The sequence below is a fragment of the Musca vetustissima genome, unplaced genomic scaffold (genome assembly GCF_032173495.1).
Source record: "Musca vetustissima isolate MV318-11 ecotype Yass unplaced genomic scaffold, APGP_CSIRO_Mvet_v1 utg4424, whole genome shotgun sequence".
Classification (NCBI taxonomy): Eukaryota; Metazoa; Arthropoda; class Insecta; order Diptera; family Muscidae; genus Musca; species Musca vetustissima.
In genome coordinates, this window is record NW_026878881.1 from 179,169 (window position 1) to 198,226 (window position 19,058).

A 19,058-nucleotide genomic window follows, 5' to 3' on the forward strand; every position below is an offset into this window, starting at 1 on the left:
AGGATATCATATAGTCGGCCCCGTCCGACTTTAGGACTTTATTTACTGGTTCTGGTTCGCCTGCTCATCCGAAGACTTTATCCTCTTTACCGCTTCCGCAGAAGTGGAGGGAAGTTCAGGCTTATCCTTTTGAGCCTTTGTCTGTATCTCGCCCTTTTTGTTCATCCGGTTCATTCTGGCCAACTTGCGCCTTTGTGCCCCAGACAACTGCTTCTTCCTGGTTGTGAGTTTGGCGATATCCTCACCTCACCTCCTCTATCATCTTGTCAGCCTCTTTTCTCTTCCGGCTCTCCAAGACGGTTATGATTGTCTGATTATTATGAACAGACTCAGAGTTCGAAGTTGAGTTTCCTCCTGTCTCTGAAGGCTGGGTCGAGATTGCTCTTCCCCTGAGGTTCCTCAACTCAGAGTTGGTGTCGCCCGAAGGCTGAGTGCTTGTAGCTATCTACTTCGACTACAGATTGCAAGACACCCACATCTGTAGGAGATTGTTGCTCACGATCGCCGGAAAAAATTATTTAAAAAATCCACGCCTCATATAGATGTTGGAAAAAATTATTTAAAAAATCCACGCCTTATATAGATGTTGGAAAAAATTATTTAAAAAATCCACGCCTTATATAGATGTTGGAAAAAATTATTTAAAAAATCCACGCCTTATATAGATGTTGGAAAAAATTATTTAAAAATCCACGCCTTATATAGATGTTGGAAAAAATTATTTAAAAATCCACGCCTTATATAGATGTTGGAAAAAATTATTTAAAAATCCACGCCTTATATAGATGTTGGAAAAAATTATTTAAAAATCCACGCCTTATATAGATGTTGGAAAAAATTATTTAAAAAATCCACGCCTTATATAGATGTTGGAAAAAATTATTTAAAAAATCCACGCCTTATATAGATGTTGGAAAAAATTATTTAAAAAAATCCACGCCTTATATAGATGTTGGAAAAAATTATTTAAAAAATCCACGCCTTATATAGATGTTGAAAACAAATTATTTAAAAAATCCACGCCTTATATTTTGATTGGAAAAAATAATTCAAAAAAAAATTTTGTTTTGTTTTTCGCTTACCCACTTTGACAGTTGTCCGGGTCTCCACCACCAATTCGTGTGAAATTTTGAGAGTATTGCAGAGAATTAAGAGAAGATAACACCAATACCAATAAAGCTGCATTTTTTAGAATTTTTATGGAGAAAACTGTCTACATTTTTTCGAATGTAAAATACTTTTTTTTTTTAATTTTTTTAAATTTGTAAAAACTTTTTTTATAGATTTTTATTACGTAAAAAATATTTCTTTTTTTTCAAAATTAAATTTTCATTATTCTCAAAACGAAATAATGGAGAAATATGCACTGGCCTTTCGAAAAATGCCTTTTCATTTATTTTTCGATTCACACACACCCGAAAAAAATGCCGTCCAAACTTGTCGCCTTTAACGTATCAACTGATTTGTGTTTTAGAAGAATTTTCCGCATATTTTCCGTCATTTTTTCTTCTTCTTTTTTTCGTTATGATTTTTTTTGTCCATTAAGACAATTTTTTCCATTTTCATATTTTCACGATGGTGTTGTTGTTGCTCATTGTCGCCTTCGTCATTAGTTTTACTTCTTGGATCAACAACAAATTTTTAAAGTGTTTTATTTTTGGGGTTGGGGGTGGATCGCACCATTGGCGGCGGGATGGCATTCATAACAGAAATATTGACGAACGATGAAGAAGAAGATAAAAAAAACATCAGAAAATATTTTTGTCGCTTTGTTTTCGTTTTGGGGAAAAACTCTTGTAAAAACTCATAAATTGTTTGTCCATATGTTTGGATGCTCGTGTGCGGTTTTAGAGCAGACATATGTTTTGACTGGTTGCTGTTGTTGGTGTTTTTTTTACTCGCCGTGTTTCTTTGTTTGGCCTCTCACTCACTGAAAAAAATCCAATTTTCAATAATTTAATTTGGGTTTTGGTCGAAAATTTCGGCCAACTTTTTTGGTCAATGATTAAAAAAAATAATTTTTAAACCAGTGAGCGGAGCAGTATAGTTGGACTAAGCCGACCATACGATACCCTACACAACTCCCACGCAACTCTAACTTTCTGCGGATTTTTATTCCGAGACTGGGCAATATTTCGTGATTGTTACATCTTCTTGCCCTCTTCCTTACACTGACATATTTTCCGAATATTACTAATACTGAGTACAGCCCTTCTAATTACTTGTCCAGTTGCCTTTAACCGTGGGTTGTGCTGTGACGTTCGGCTTTCGATCGTGGCTTATAGATCGACTCAAAAAAAAAAAAAACACACACACACACACAAATTATATTTTCGGTCCATTTCATCCCAAATTTTTTTTCTGATCATCACCGAAAATTATAGGCCATACCTGGATCCTCATAAAAAATGTCAAAGTGATCAGCTCTATTTCTCAGTCATCTAGTGTGGTAATGCGTTACTGAATAATATCTGAATACGTAAGCACATGTAGATATTTAAGTGTAACTCCCACATCCAAGTACATACGGTAATATAATTAGTATCAAGTTAAAGGTCAACCACTCCTTTATCGGATATCGGCTTCTAGGGTATGTGTCCTTCAGGAGTAAATATATACGCCATAGAATACAAATTTTGCGTTTTTTCACACAAAAGTCATGGTCCATTTGACCAGCTAAATATTGACCGATTTTTATTCTTTGGCCCAATCCCCTGCGGCGTCTGGAGCAATCAGAAAATCAGACAAAAAAAGTTTTTGGTCCATTTCATTCCCTAGATATTAACCGATATTTACCAAAAACAATAGGGGTCTACATTGGCCAGAGTCCATCCTACATTCAAAATTTCTTCAAGAATGGCCCATAATTGTGGCCTGTATCGTGTTTACAAATTATAATGGACAGACGGACGGACACACATGTCCAGATCGACTCAGCTAGTCGAGATATGACGATCAATATACTTAACCCTTTCAGTGTCAAAAAAAATTTTTGTCGGAATAAAAATCTAAAATTTAAAATTTTAGATCATATAAAGGCGCAGAGTTTAGAAAAAAAAAAACAATTTTTATTTTAACCCTCGGACAATTTTGTCTGTCTTTCAGCAAAAACAAAAACGTCAATTGTAACGGTACATAGGATAACCGTAAAATCGCAAAGAAAGAGAGTAATTTTAAATGTCGAATATATTCGACAAAAACACTGAAAGGGTTAAAGGTGGGTCTAGGACTAAAATTTCTCGGCGTCACAAACTCTTGGGGCTGCATAAAGCTATAATACCCTCACAACATAGTCGTGTAGCGTATAAAAATCCACACCTTGTAGACGAGCCCTAAAAATAATTTTCAACTTTTAAAAAATCTACGCCTTATTGTAGAGCCTTAAAAATAATTTTTAAAAAATCTGAACCGATTTTTACGAAATTTACCACTCATCATTTTAGAATCCATTCATTACGCTATGCCAAATTTCGTGCAAATCGAGAGATTTATAGGGACTTTGGTGCGCTATTTACCTCAAATCGGAAGAAAATATATATGGGAGCTACATCTAAATCTAAACCGATTTTTACGAAATTTAACACACATCGTTCTAGACCTAATTCAGTACGCTTTGCCAAATTTCGTGAAAATCGAAAGATATATAGGGACTTTGGTGCATCATTTACATAAAATCGTACGAAAATATATATGGGAGCTATATGTAAATCTGAACCGATTTTTACGAAACTTTGCACACATCATTCTAGACTCAATTCACTATGCTATGCCAAATTTCGTGCAAATCGAAGGATATAAAGTGACTTTTGGGCACAATTTACATTAAATAGGAAGAAAATATATATTGGAGCTATATCTAAATCTGAACCGATTTTCATGAAATGTAACACACATCATTGCAGACTTAATTTAGTACGCTACGCCAAATTTCGTGAAAACCGAATGATATATATGGACTTTGGTGCACCATTTACATAAAATCGGACGAAAATATATATGGGAGCTATATCTAAATATGAACCGATTTTCACGAAATTAAACACACATCTTTCTAGACTTAATACCGTATGCTGTGCCAAATTTCGTGCAAATCGAAAGATATATAGGAACTTTGGTGCGCTATTTACCTAAAACCGGACGAAAATATATATGGGAGCTACATCTAAATCTGAACCGATTTTCACGAAATTTAACACACATTGTTCTAGACCTAATTCAACGCGCTGTGCAACATTTCGTGCAAATCGAGAGATTTATAGGGACTTTGGTGCACCATTTACATAAAATCGGACAAAACTATGTAAGGAGGCTATATCAAAATCCGAACCGATTTTCTCGAAACTTGACACACATCATTCTAGCCTCAATTCAGTACGCTATGCCAAGTTTCTTGCAAATCGAAGGATATAAAGTGACTTTTCTACACCATTTACCTTAAATCGGAAGAATATATATATGGGAGCTATATCTAAATTTGAACCGATTTTCACGAAACTTTGCACACATCATTCTAGACTCAATTCAGTACCCTGTACAAAATTTCGTGCATATCGACGGATATATAGGGACTTTGGTGAATCATTTACATAAAATCGGACGAAAATATATATGGGAGCTATATTTAAATCTGAACCGATTTTTACGAAACTTTGCATACATCATTCCAGGGCTAATTCAGTACGCTGTGCCAAATTTCGTGGAAATCGAGAGAATTATAGGGGCTATGGCGCACCATTTACATAAAATCGGACGAAAACATATATGAAAGCTATATCTAAATCTGAACCGATTTTCACGAAACTTAACGCGCATCACTCTAGTCCTAATTTAGTACGCTATATCAAATTTCGTGTAAATCGAGAGATTTATAGTGACTTTGGTACACCATTTATCTCAAATCGGACGAAAATATATATGGGAGCTATATCAAAATCCGAACCGATTTTCTCGAAACTTAGCAGATATCATTCTAGACCTAATTCAGTATGCTATGCCAAATTTCGTGCAAATCGAAGGATATATAGGGACTTTGGTGGGCTATTTACCTAAAATCGGACGAATATATATATGGGAGCTATATCTAAATCCGAACCGATTTTCACGAAACTTAGCAGATATCATTCTAGACTCAATTCAGTACGCTGTGACAAATTTCGTGCAAATCGAAGGATCTATAGACACTGTGGTGCACAATTTACCTAAAATCGGCCGAAAATATATATGGGAGCTATATCTAAATCTGAACCGATTTTCACGAAAGTTAGAACACATCATTCTAGACTTAATTCAATACGCTATGCCAAATTTCGTGAAAATCGAAGTATATATAGGACTTTTGTGCACTTTTTATCTAAAATCGGACGAAAACATATATGGGAGCTATATCTAAATCTAAACCGATTTTTACGAAAGTTAATACACATCTTTCTAGACTTAATTCAGTACGCTGTGCCAAATTTCGTGCTAATCGAAGGATATATACGGACTTTTGTGCACTATTTACATAAAATCGGACGAAAATGTATATGGGAGGTATATCTAAATCTGAACCGATTTTCACGAAACTTAACACACATCGTTCTAGACCTAATTCTTTACGCTGTGCCAAATTTCGTGCAAATCGAACCATATAAAGGGACTTTTGTGCACCATTTACCTAAAATCGAACGAAAATATATATGGGAGCTATATCTAAATCTGAACCGATTTTTCGCAATTTCAGTAGGGTTCGTCGTTGGGCTAAATAAATGAGCTTTGCAAACTTTCATCCAATTCGAATCAAAAATGCGACCTGTACTTTGTACATGCACAAAGTCACAATACCCTGTGGTGTAAAAATTCCGAACATTTTTTACTTAAAAAAAAATCCGACCAATTTTTTGGTAGGAAAAAATTAAACCCAAATGTATACTCTGGCCCTGTAACAACAAACATTTTTCAATGAAACATGAAAATTCCTCATAAAAATGTGTTTACTTGTTATGACATGGCGAAATTTGTTTACATGCGATCTTGTTCGAGGAAGCGCACTCTGAGGTGGGTTCCTCGGAGAAGCACTCTTCTCAATGTGGCCATTAAAATTTTGTGTAAACGATTTGATGGCTAATTGATTTGAAATCAATAAAAAATGGCTAATTGTAAATAATAAACAAACACGATGGGGAAATAAATAAAATGGCAATTGGAGGAGGGTCCTCCAACGCCCTCCAAATATCAAAGGCATTAATATTTGATAATGAGGATATTAGGAAAAAATCACCCCTTTGTCCCACTGTCCCTTCAACATTAAATTTTTTCTTGTTGTCAAGATTTTTTTTTTCTCAAACTTCAAATTTCAAAATTTTTTCAATTTTTTATTTTCGAAAAAAAATCCTACATGATGACCGGTACAATAGCACAGGATATGTTCCTGCTGGACTGTCCCACCTATGAGGACTATTTGGACACCTTTGTCACGCGAAGTGATATAAGGTTTATACGAAATGTCCGCTTTTGTCGCATGTTGGTGGAGTTGGGTTATCGTTCGACAGCTGAAATTTATACGCCGGAACAATTTGAACAACACAAGGCTGCGGTCGAGGAGTCGCTATGGCCCATTAAGAAGTCGACAATATTTTTTAGTGATGGCATGAAATCTACGGATCCGGTGCTAATAGAAATGGCTCAGAGGGAGCGGGCAAATGTGCAGAAAATGATATCGGTAAAATTATGCTTAAGTGCCATCGACATCGTTGAGTGTAGAATAGATGTAGCAAAGGATTTTTTAGTACTAAAATGTACTAAATTTGGTACAATTTCGTAGCATGTGAAGGGAAAGAACTAAAACATTGAAATTTGAAATGTGAATACGGTCGGTTGAGAAGTAGGGTTGATGTAAGGAGATGGTTTTGAAAGCGTGTACTCATGCGTACAAAGAGTACTATATGGTACTATATTTGGTACAATTTGAATTTTGAGGTACACATCGAGCTGGAATCATGAAAATTTAAATAAAAAAATTACCACCGGAGAGTAGGATTGGGATATGTACATAGCTTTGGAAATTTTGTGTACGAAAAGTACTAAATCGTACTATAATTGGTACCATTTGGATTTGGGTGAACCGATAGAACGGGGACAATGAAATTTGGAGTCAGGATCATTGTAGGGGTGTAGGAATGGAGATTCAGGATTAAGTTTAAGGAATTATTATTTATGGGTACTAAATGGTACTAAATTTGGTACAATTTGAATTTTATATGAACCACTGTGGGGGTGTTTGAGTTGGGGGGTCAGAGGGAGGTTTTGGAAACCTCCTACACAACTATGTTGTCAGGGTATTATAACATTGTGCAGCCCCAAGAGTTTGCAACGCCTCAAAATATTGTTCCTAGACCCACTTTTAAGCATACCGATCGTAATACCTCGACTAAATGAGTTGATTTAGACATGTGTGTCCGTCCGTCCGTCTGTCCATTATAATTTGTAAAAACGGTACCACAGTTATGGGCCGATTTTCACGGAATTTAGCATGGATGATGTTCTGGTCAATGAAGACTCCTATTGTTTTTGGTAAAGATCGGTTAATCGGTTAGGGGATGAAATGGACTAAAACTTTATTTTTGTTTGATTCTCTGGTCGTTCTAGAGGCCGCAATTATGGCTCGAACATCGCGAATTTTTACATGGAGAAGGGAATCGGGCCGAAGAATAAGCATGCCTGTTTTGATAAAGATCGATCAATATTTAGCGGGTCAAATGAACTCTGACTTTTGTGTGAAAAATGACAAAATTTGTATTCCATAAACCGAACATCACAACACAAACCACGGGGAATGGAAATGAACAAGTGCCGAATATTAGAGATATTCGGAAAATATCTCAGTGTAAGGAAAATGTACTGCTGACCTCTAATCGGGCGTGCTAGTTGTGTAGGTTAAGTTTCCTGAAAATCGGTTCAGATTTAGATATAGTTCCCATATATATTTTCGTCCGATTTAATGTAAATGGTGCACCAAAGTCCCTATATATCTTTCGATTTGCACGAAATTTGGTACAGCGTAATGAATTAGGTCTAGAATGATGTGTGTCAAGTTTCGTGAAAATCGGTTCAGATTTGGATATAGCTCTCATATATATTTTCGTCCGATTTAAGGTAAATGTGTACCAAAGACCCTACATATATTTTGATTTGCAGGAAATTTGGCATAGCGTACTGAATTAAGTCTTGAATGACGTGTGCAAAGTTTCCTGAAAATCGGTTCAGATTTAGATATAGCTCCGATATATATTTTCGTCCGATTTAAGGTAAATGGTGTACCAAAGTCCCTATATATCTTTTGATTTGCACGAAATTTGGCATAACGTACCGAATTAAGTCTAGAACGATGTGTGTAAAATTTCGTGAAAATCGGTTCAGATTGAGACATAGCTTCCATATATATTTTCGTCCGATTTTAGGTAAATAGTCCACTAAAGTCCCTATATATCTTTCGATTTGCACGAAATTTGGCATAACTTACCGAATCAAGTCTAGAACGATGTGTGTAAAATTTCGTGAAAATCGGTTCAGATTTAGTTATAGCTCTCATATATATTTTCGTCCGATTTAAGGTAAATAGTGAACCAAAGTCCCTATATATCTTTCGATTTGCACCAAATTTGGCACAGCGTAATGAATAAGGTCTAGAATGATGTGTGTTAAGTTTCCTGAAAATCGGTTCAGATTTAGATATAGCTCCCGTATATAGTTTCGCCCGATTTAATACAGGCCACAGTTATGGACCAATCTTCACGAAATTTTTGAGAAATGTTAAATGGTGTACCAAAGTCCCTATATATCTTTCGATTTGCACGAAATTTGGTACAGCGTAATGAATTAGGTCTAGAATGATGTGTGTTAAGTTTCGTGAAAATCGGTTCACATTTGGATATAGCTGCCATATATATTTTCGTCCGATCTACGGTAAATGGTGTACCAAAGTCTCTATACGTACTTCGATTTGCACGAAATTTGACATGACGTACCGAATTAAGTCTAGAACGATGTGTTCTAAGTTTCAGGAAAATCGGTTCAGATTTGGATATATCTCCCATATACATTTTGGTCCGATTTAAGGTAAATGGTGTACTAAAGTCTCTATATATACTTCGAATTGCTCGAAATTTGGTATAGCGTACAAAATTAAGTCTAGAACGATGTGTGTTAAATTTTGGGCAAATCGGTCGAGATTTCGATATAGCTCCCATATATGTTCGTCCGATTTTATGTAAATGATGCACCAAAGTCCCTATATATCACTCGATTGGCACAGCGTACTTAATTGAGTCTAGAAAGATGAGTGGTGAGTTTTGGGAAAATCGGTCGAGATTTCGATATTTCTCCCATATATAAGTTCGTCCGATTTTATGTAAATGATGCACCAACGTACCTATATATCCTTCGATTTGCACGAAATTTGGCATATCGTACTAAATTAAGTCTAAAACGATGTGTGTTAAGTTTCCCGAAAATCGGTTCAGATTTAGATATAGCTCCAATATATATTTTCTCCCGATTTTTATGTAAATGGTGCACCAAATTCCCTATACATCTTTCGATTTGCACGAAATTTGGCATAACTTACCGAATCAAGTCTAGAACGATGTGTGTTAAATTTCCTGAAATTCGGTTCAGATTTGGATATAGCTCCAATATATATTTTCGTCCGATTTAATGTAAATGGTGTACCAAAGTCTCTATATATCTTTCGATTTGCACGAAATTTGGCATAACGTACCAAATTAAGTCTAGAACGATGTGTGTAAAATTTCGTGAAAATCGGTTCAGATTTAGTTATAGCTCGTCCGATTTTAGGTGAATAGTGCCCCAAAGTCCCTATATACCTTTCGATTTGCACGAAATGTGGCACAGCGTAATGAATTTGGTCTAGAATTATGTGTGTCAAGTGTCCTGAATATCGGTTCAGATTTGGATATAGCTCCCGTATATATTTTCGTCCGATTTAATGTAAATGGTGCACCAAAGTCCCTATATATCGTTCGATTTGCACGAAATTTGGCTTAGCGTACTTAATTAAGTCTAGAATAATGTGTGCAAAGTTTCGTGAAAATCGGTTCAGATTGAGACATAGCTCCTATATATATTTTCGTCCGATTTTAGGTAAATAGTCCACTAAAGTCCCTATATACCCTTCAGAAGGAAGTTTTTCATTCGAGGGAACATTGACATGCATTTGTAAGAATACATATGTACGATAACCCAAAGTGGTGAAGACTATCATATAGTCGGCCCAGTCCGACTTTTCTACCTTCCTTACTAGTTTTTATTCCGCAAATATATTTTTATAAAAATTTAAAATTTCCAAAAAAATTTCTGTTTTTCTTCCAGACAATAATTTTCGTGAAACACCGTTTGAAAACCGGTTTCGAAATATCCGGTTATATTGATTTTGAACAAAGTCTGCATGAGGCAAATTTACAGGAGGAGAATTGCACCGATTGGGCTGGCGTCTTTGCCGAACGTTTGAAATTGAAACCGAATCCACGCGACTTGAGTTTTTTCGATTGGCATAAGGGAGTGGTGATCTACAATGATTCGGATAATTATCTGGTCCAGCACGATGTCCATTATGGTTTGATTTTTATGCATAAAGGTGATCACAAGCGAGTCTGTGTCGATATCGATAAGCCGGAATATAGTAAAAATTGCAGCCGATCTATGCATTTTTCGGAGAGATATGGTCATGTGGTGTTCTATGATCATGTTATAAGGAAGAAGATATGAGGGAGAGAGAGAGAGAGGGAGAGGATTTCTGTGAGAGTAATTAAAGAGAAAATAAATTATGTTTTGGTTTTATTCATTGTGAGGAGGTGGGGGTTCTGATGGTTGGTTGGAGGTTTGGGGATTTTTGGACCTTGGCCAAATGCATTCCGTTCGTTGTTGTTGTTGTTTTTGTTGTTGCCTTTGATTATTTAGAATATGCTGATCACAACAAAAAAGGGTTTTGGGTGGCCACACCAAGCAAATGCGGATTTCTGGGTCATTGTTTCATGTTTTTTCCTTTGCCGTTCTGCTTTGTGCGGATTTCCCTCGCCGTTTTGGCATTTTCGTTTTATTTTTTATTTAATTCACTTTAAGTGCATTTTGTCAATTAATTTTGATCAAGACAACAACGGCAGCATAATCAAGACAAAACCAAAAAATTCATTTAAATTTAGGCCTTAGACGAGGCAACATTATTTTGTCGATCGGTCACACAGCTGCAAGGCAGCAGCAGACGGTAGAAAAAATTTTTAGTGAAGAAATCGAAAGTTTACATCATCATAAAAAAATTATTTGGTGAAAAAAATGTAAAATCGAAAAAAATTGTGAAATAAAATTTAAAAAAAAAAAATTTAAAAATTAAAAAAAAAATCCCAAAAAAATACCTTTCAAAAATGCAGATTTTCAAAATTTTCCTCTATTTAATTTTCGTAATCTTGGTCAAGGCCAAACCTAAATTTAACATTGGTAAGGAAATTTCTTGAAAGTTCGAATTCTTCAGCACCTAAAAATGGAAATTTTATCCTTAGGCATAATTTTGGATGCTCCTCAGGATGATCTGGAGATAGCCTTCCATTCGGCCATTGATAGATCGAATATAAATGAGCGCAGCTTCGAATTGGAGGGTGTTGTGGTCTATGCCAATGCTGAGGATAGTTTTTTAATGGAAAAGGCAGGTAAGTTGAGCACACACACACACACTTACATAGCTAATTGTGAAATGTATAACAAAAATTTCCGAATTTCAGCATGTAATTTAATTTCCCAGGGTGTCATTGGCATATTTGGGCCCATACAAGGGAGTGGTTCAGGTAAGTTAAAAAAAGGCATTAAAAAATTAGTAAAAACCAAATTTCGCGCAAATCGAAAGATATATAGGGATTTTGGTACACAATTTACCTTAAATCGGATGAAGATATATATGGTAGCTATATCTAAATCTGAACCGATTTTTACGAAACTTAACACACATCATTCCAGACCTTATTCATTACTCTGTGCCAAATTTCGTGCCAATCGATAGGTATATAAGGACTTTGGTGGGCTATTTACCTTAAGGGAACCCCCCCATTCTCGATTTTTTATTTTTAAGATTTTAAATGGGCTGGTAAATGAATACCAATGCTTTTTAAGGTTTGTAACTTTGCACATATGTATTTGAAGATTTAAAAAGGAAGAAAAATAATTTACAAAAATTTTTTGTTGTTGTTTTGTTGTTGTTTTTTGTGATCAAAGAAAAGTCCTTACTTTTGATGGCGGGCATGATAACTCCTCACTGGAACATCGGAATCCGAAAATTCCAACGGTGTTTGAAAGAGTACATGTCTGGCTCTCGTATGAACTAGGATTATTGACCTCGCTCTAAAATTAACAAAATGGCGGACCTTTGAAAAAATATTTTTGGAAAATCGCCGATTTTTTACCAAAAACCAAGTTAAAAAATAAGGAAGATCTTCACCGATTGGCTTTATCCTAGTTCATACGAGAGCTATACACTCCCAGAGAAACGATGCAAAATTTGGAACCGATTGGATTATTAGTTTTTGAGTTATCGTGCCCGCCATTCGCAAAAAAATGTTTAGAGAAAAACGCGTTTAAAGTTTGAGAAGCCCTTCAGCCGTCACTTGATACTGACACAATAAATAGGCTATATCTTCAAGAGTTCTTGAGATTTTAACTTGAAATTTTGCAGGGACATTCTTGAATTAGTGTAGATTGGAATTAAGTCAACAAAAATTTTGACCCCGAGAATGGGGGGGGGGTCCCCTTAAATCGGACGAAAATATATATGGGAGCTATATCTAAATCTGAACCGATTTTCATGAAACTTAACACACATCATTCCAGACCTTAGTCATTACGCTGTGCCAAATTTCGCGTAAATCGAAAGATATATAGGGACTTTGGTACTCCATTTACCTTAAATCGGACGAAAATATATATGGGAGCTATATGTAAATCTGAACCGATTTTCAGGAAACTTAACACACATCATTCGAGACCTAATTCAGTACGCTATGCAAAATTTCGTGCAAATCGAAAGATATATAGGGACTTTGGTACACCATTTACCTTAAATCGGATGAAAATATATATGGGAGCTATATCTAAATCGGAACCGATTTTCACGAAATTTTACACACATCATTCCAGACCTTATTCTTTACGCTGTGCCAAATTCCGTGCAAATCGAAAGATATATAGGGACTTTGCTACACGATTTACCTTAAATCGGATGAAGATATATATGGGAGATATATCTAAATCGGAACCGATTGTCACGAAACTTAACACACATCATTCCAGACTTTATTCATTTCGCTGTGCCAAATTTCGTGCAAATCGAAGGATATATAGGAACTTTGGTGCACTATTTACCTTAAATCGGACGAAAATATATATGGGAGCTATATCTAAATCTGAATCGATTTTCACGAAATTTTACACACATCGTTCTAGACTTAATTCAGTACGCTATGCCAAATGTTGTGCAAATCGAAGGATATATAGGGACATTGGTACACCATTGACGTAAAATCGGACGAAAATATATATGGGAGCTCTATCGAAATCTGAACCGATTTTCATGAAGCTTTGCACACATCATTCTAGGCTCAATTCAGTACACTATGCCAAATTTCGTGCAAATCGAATGATATATTGGGACATTGGTGCACCTTTTACATAAAATCGGACGAAAATATATATGGGAGCTATATCTAAATCTGAACCGATTTTCACGAAATTTTACACACATCGTTCTAGACTTAATTCAGTACGCTATGCCAAATGTTGTGCAAATCGAAGGATATATAGGGACCTTGGTACACCATTGACGTAAAATCAGACGAAAATATATATGGGAGCTATATCTAAATCTGAACCGATTTTCATGAAACTTTGCATTCGAGGCTCAATTCAGTACGCTATGCTAAATTTCGTGCAAATCGAAAGATATATAGGGACTTTGGTAAACCATTTACCTATAATCGGACGAAAATATATATGGGAGCTTTATCTAAATCTGAACCGATTTTCACGAAACTTTGCACACATCATTCTAGACTCAATTCAGTAAGATGTTCCAAATTTCGGGCAAATCGAAGAATATATTGGGACATTGGTGCACCATTTACATAAAATCGGACGAAAATATATATGGGAGCTATATATAAATCTGACCTGTACCAAATTTCATCCAAATCGGATTATATGTGACCTGTGCTTTGTTTACAATTTAACACCAACAGACGGACAGACGGACGGACATGCATAAATCGACTTAGAAAGTGATTCTATGCATATTCTCAAAAGGAACATAATACCCTGTACCACAATGTGGTGAAGGGTATAAAAATATTTAAAAGATCCACGGCTGATATAGGCCTCTAGAAAAAGATTATTTGAAAGATCCACGTCTTATATAGGCCTCTTGAAAAAGATTATCTAAAAAATCCACGCCCTATATATATGATCCAAGGCCTTTTTGATGATCCTTAAAATAATTTTTAAACCCTTTTTTATCTCCAGATATCGTCGCTTCGATTTGTCACACCCTGGAAATACCCCACTTCACTTTCGAGTGGTCACCCAGTGAGGCCTTGGATGAGAAACCGCTGAGAAGTATGTCCTTGAATTTCCACCCCTATAATTTGCAATTCTCCCAGGGTCTGTCGGAGACGGTGCAGAGTTTTGGTTGGCGTTCCTTTACGGTGGTCTATGAAACCGAAAAGGAACTACAACAGCTGCAGGATATTCTGCAAATAGGAGAGCCAAGTAGCAATCCCACCACGGTCAAACAATTGCCAGATGATTCCGATTATAGGCCCTTCTTGAAGAGTATCAAAACCTCAACCGATAACTGTATGATTTTGCATTGTTCTCTCGATAAGATACTGGAGATACTGAAACAGGCCGATGAGCTGAAAATGTTGGGAGAATATCAGGTCAGTTGAGGATTCATTTAAATTGCGATTTTATCCTCTGCTTATTTTTTTCAGAGCATTTTCATACCCACCTTGGATACCCATACCCTGGATCTGCAGCAAATCCAAAATGTGGGCGCCAATATAACTACTATACGGCTAATGGATCCCACCGATTATCAGCTGCGAAATCTGGTTCGGGATTGGGAGGAGCGTGAGAAGAGGGAGGGGAACTTTTATAGGGTGGATGTGACACAAATTAAGGTGGGAAATTCACAAAGAGGTCAGATCTCGATCCTAATTTTGAATTTTTTTTAGACCAACATGGTCCTGCTTAGCGATGCTGTTTGGATGTTTGTAAAAGGCCTGGCAGAACTGGAGATTGTTGAGGAACTTAACCCACCCGATATAGCCTGTCGACGAAATCGTCCATGGCCTCAGGGGAGAAGGATTTTGGAATTTATCAAGGCGGTAAGTGAGGCCTTACTTCGTGAATTTTTTAAAGAATTTTTGGGCAGGATACCAAAGGCCATGAGGCGTAGATTTTTTAAAGAATTTTTGCCAGGATACCAAAGGCCATGAGGCGTGGATTTTTTAAAGAATTTTTGGGCAGGATACCAAAGGCCATGAGGCGTGGATTTTTTAAAGAATTTTTGGGCAGGATACCAAAGGCCATGAGGCGTGGATTTTTTAAAGAATTTTTGGGCAGGATACCAAAGGCCATGAGGCGTGGATTTTTTAAAGAATTTTTGGGCAGGATACCAAAGGCCATGAGGCGTGGATTTTTTAAAGAATTTTTGGGCAGGATACCAAAGGCCATGAGGCGTGGATTTTTTAAAGAATTTTTGGGCAGGATACCAAAGGCCATGAGGCGTAGATTTATTAAAGACTTTTTGCCAGGATACCAAAGGCCATGAGGCGTAGATTTTTTAAAGAATTTTTGCCAGGATACCAAAGGCCATTAGGCGTGGATTTTTTAAAGAATTTTTGCCAGGATACCAAAGACCATGAGGAGTGGATTTTTAAAGAATTTTTGCCAGGATACCAAAGGCCACAAGGCGTGGATTTTTAAAGAATTTTTGTCAGGATACCAAAGGCCACAAGGCGTGGATTTTTAAAGAATTTTTGTCAGGATACCAAAGGCCACAAGGCGTGGATTTAGAAGTCTCCTAACTTCTAGTTTTATTTTGATTTTAGCGCTCCGATGAAGCCTTTACTGGTCGCATCGACTTCAATCAATATGGCCAGAGGAGTTTTTTCACCCTTCGCTGCCTGGAGGTGACTCAGACAGGGCTGTTGGATTTATCCACCTGGGATCCGGTTAATGGCTTTAGTCTACTGGGTGCCGATGATGATAGCGACAAACGTGTGGGGGCCAAATTGCAGAATAAAACCTTTATTATTACGTCCCGCTTGGGAGCACCATTTCTAATGGAGAGGTGGGTATCGATGGAAATCAATCACCAACATTATTTAATTATTGGATTTTTTTCTTTTCAGAGAAGCCAAGGATGGCGAGATTCTTGAGGGCAATGCCCGCTATGAAGGCTACAGCTTGGATCTGATCGACAATATTGCCCGTCTCTTGAATTTCAAATACGAATTTCATTTGGCTCCGGATGGCCGTTATGGTGGATTCAATAAGCAGACCCAAAAGTGGGATGGCCTGGTGGGACAGCTACTGGATGGGGTAAGAGGATGGGTAATTTTTTGGAGCTGAAATTCAAATCCGTAATTTTTTTCAGAATGCTGATTTGGGTATTTGTGACTTGACCATGACTTCGGCCCGCCGCAAGGCTGTAGATTTCACGCCACCCTTTATGACCCTGGGCATTAGTATTCTGTATATGAAACCTGAGGTCCAACCGGCAAATCTCTTTTCATTTTTATTACCATTTTCGAAGGATGTATGGGTGTATATGGCTACAGGTTATCTAGGTGTATCCCTGCTACTATTCTTTTTGGCTCGCATGGCACCCGAGGATTGGGAAAATCCCCATCCCTGTAAGGAGCCGGAGGAATATGAAAATCTATGGACCATCACCAACACCACTTGGCTGACAATGGGTTCGATTATGGGTCAAGGGTGTGATATTTTGCCGAAGTAAGTAAACGTTGTTTAAATATCCTCACTTAATGCAATTGAAGGCCCTGCAAAAAATCCACCCCTTGAGTAGGCCTCGGGAAATTTTTTTGAAAAATTCACGCCTTGTATAGGCCTCGCGCCTTGTGTAGGCAGCGGAAAAAATTATTTGAAAAATTCACGCCTTGTATAGGCCTTGCTCCTTGTGTAGGCCTCGGAAAAAATTATTTGAAAAATCCACGCCTTGTATAGGCCTCGGAAAAAAATATTTAAAAAATCAACTCCCTCTCAAGCTCGTATTTGTAGCTTAGACATGGACCACCAGTTGTGATTCACCCTTTACTACAATTATTATCGGCAGCACCTACCAGATGTGTGTCTTTACTACCGATCATAAGATTGTGACTGCAGTTCCACATTTGATTCGTGTCTATGCTACAAACTGGAGCCGTGGCATGTGTCTAAACTAAAATGAAATATGACACGATGTCATTCAGCAGCCGTGGTCTGAACTAGCATGTAATTTTACACGATTTGGAACCAACTCCCATAAATCTCCTACTAATTTAAATTTTGGACTTTATACCTATTGTTTTTTACATTTTTACCCTCTGGAAAATTCATCCCTATGGACCTTTTACTCCTGTCGAAAAATTCTTAAAAAATCCATGTCTGTGAGCTTTTAAGTCCCTGCTTCAAATTCTTTAGATAATCCACGCCTATGGACCTTTAAGGCTTCAGTATTTTTTTTAACCCGCCTAATGGTCTTTTGGATCTCACAAAAACTTCTTTATTATAGAGCCTCGTCAACCCGCCTGGTAACCGCCATTTGGTGGTTCTTCGCCTTGATGATGTTGAACTCCTATACAGCCAATCTGGCTGCCTTTTTGACCATGTCCCGCATGGGTTCTTCAATTAAATCGGCCGAGGATTTGGCCGCCCAAAATAAAATTAAATATGGCGCTGTTATGGGTGGCAGTACCATGAACTTTTTCAAGGTGAGCTTGTGCCCTTTATCCTCACCTTCGGAACTTCTTAAAAATGTCCCTTCGTTTTTTTTAGGAATCCAATTTCACAACGTATCAACGTATGTGGGCCGCAATGGAATCGGATATGACGGTCTTTACCAAAAGCAATGATGAGGGTGTGGAGCGAGTGCTGAAAGGCAAACGTCTCTATGCCTATCTGATGGAGTCCACTGGTTTGGAATATATTGTTGAGAGGAAATGTAATCTGACTCAGATTGGTGGATGGCTGGATTATAAGACCTATGGCATAGCTATGCCTTTTAGTAAGGACCCTAATAAGGTTCTCAAGGAGCTCCTTTGGATTTTAATGGAGATATTATTTCAGATTCGCCATATCGCAAACAGATAAGTGGGGCGGTCCTAAAACTGGGCGAGGCGGGTACTTTGACGGAGCTGAAACGCAAATGGTGGAAGGAAATGCATGGTGGTGGCAAGTGTGAGAAGGGCGAGGCAGCCTCTAGCGATACTGCCGAACTGGATATTGAAAGTGTGGGTGGTGTTTTCCTGGTCTTGGGGCTGGGTTTGGTGTGTGCTTTTTGCATTGGAATTGTGGAGTTTTTGTGGAATGTCAAATCCGTGGCCGTGGATGAGAAGGTAAGGGGTTCGAGGAGAATTTTAATAAAAATGTTGAAAATATTTTTTTGCTTTCCAGATAACCGTCATGGAAGCATTGAAAGTGGAGACCTTGTTTGCCTTAAAATTTTGGATGCCTTTGGTATCCTTTGGCAATTATAAGGAAAAAAATTCTTTAAAAAATCCACGCCTAATGGCCTTTGGTATCCTTTCATCAAAAATTCTTTAAAAAATCCACGCCTAATGGCCTTTGGTATCCTTTGAAAAAATTCTTTTGAAATAAAAATTCTTTCGCCTAATGGCCTTTGGTATCCTTTCGAAAAATTCTTTAAAAAATCCACGCCTAATGGCCTTTGGTATCCTTTCGAAAAATTCTTTAAAAAATCCACGCCTAATGGCCTTTGGTATCCTTTGAAAAATTCTTTA

General features: G+C 37.1%; 2 protein-coding genes across 2 annotated transcripts; both read left to right on the top strand.

Moving 5' to 3' along the window:
• The first annotated feature begins 6,385 nt into the window (after window positions 1-6,385).
• LOC133323663 (cilia- and flagella-associated protein 299) lies at window positions 6,386-10,764 on the top strand. Its single transcript, XM_061532583.1, has 2 exons — window positions 6,386-6,700; window positions 10,369-10,764. The coding sequence occupies exons 1-2, from the start codon at window positions 6,404-6,406 to the stop codon at window positions 10,762-10,764; spliced, it is 693 nt and encodes a 230-aa protein (XP_061388567.1). The 5' UTR covers window positions 6,386-6,403.
• A 653-nt stretch (window positions 10,765-11,417) lies between these two features.
• Window positions 11,418-18,774, top strand: LOC133323661 (glutamate receptor ionotropic, kainate 2; the record flags this gene model as incomplete). The annotated part of the gene is made up of 13 exons (XM_061532582.1): window positions 11,418-11,490; window positions 11,553-11,699; window positions 11,772-11,834; window positions 14,554-14,969; window positions 15,024-15,212; window positions 15,267-15,419; window positions 16,146-16,387; window positions 16,449-16,638; window positions 16,694-17,052; window positions 17,831-18,029; window positions 18,094-18,322; window positions 18,385-18,653; window positions 18,712-18,774. Coding segments are annotated over exons 1-13 (2,592 nt in total), but the record flags the coding sequence as incomplete, so codon positions are not given.
• Between the last annotated feature and the right edge of the window lie 284 nt (window positions 18,775-19,058).

What these genes read in the sequence shown, in the direction of transcription:
- LOC133323663 (XM_061532583.1), top strand. Translation starts at nt 6,404, where the DNA reads ATGTTCCTGCTGGACTGTCCCACCTATGAGGACTATTTGGACACCTTT. An exon ending in ATGTGCAGAAAATGATATCG is followed by an intron (nt 6,701 to 10,368) that starts GTAAAATTATGC and finishes TTTTTCTTCCAG; the next exon opens with ACAATAATTTTCGTGAAACA.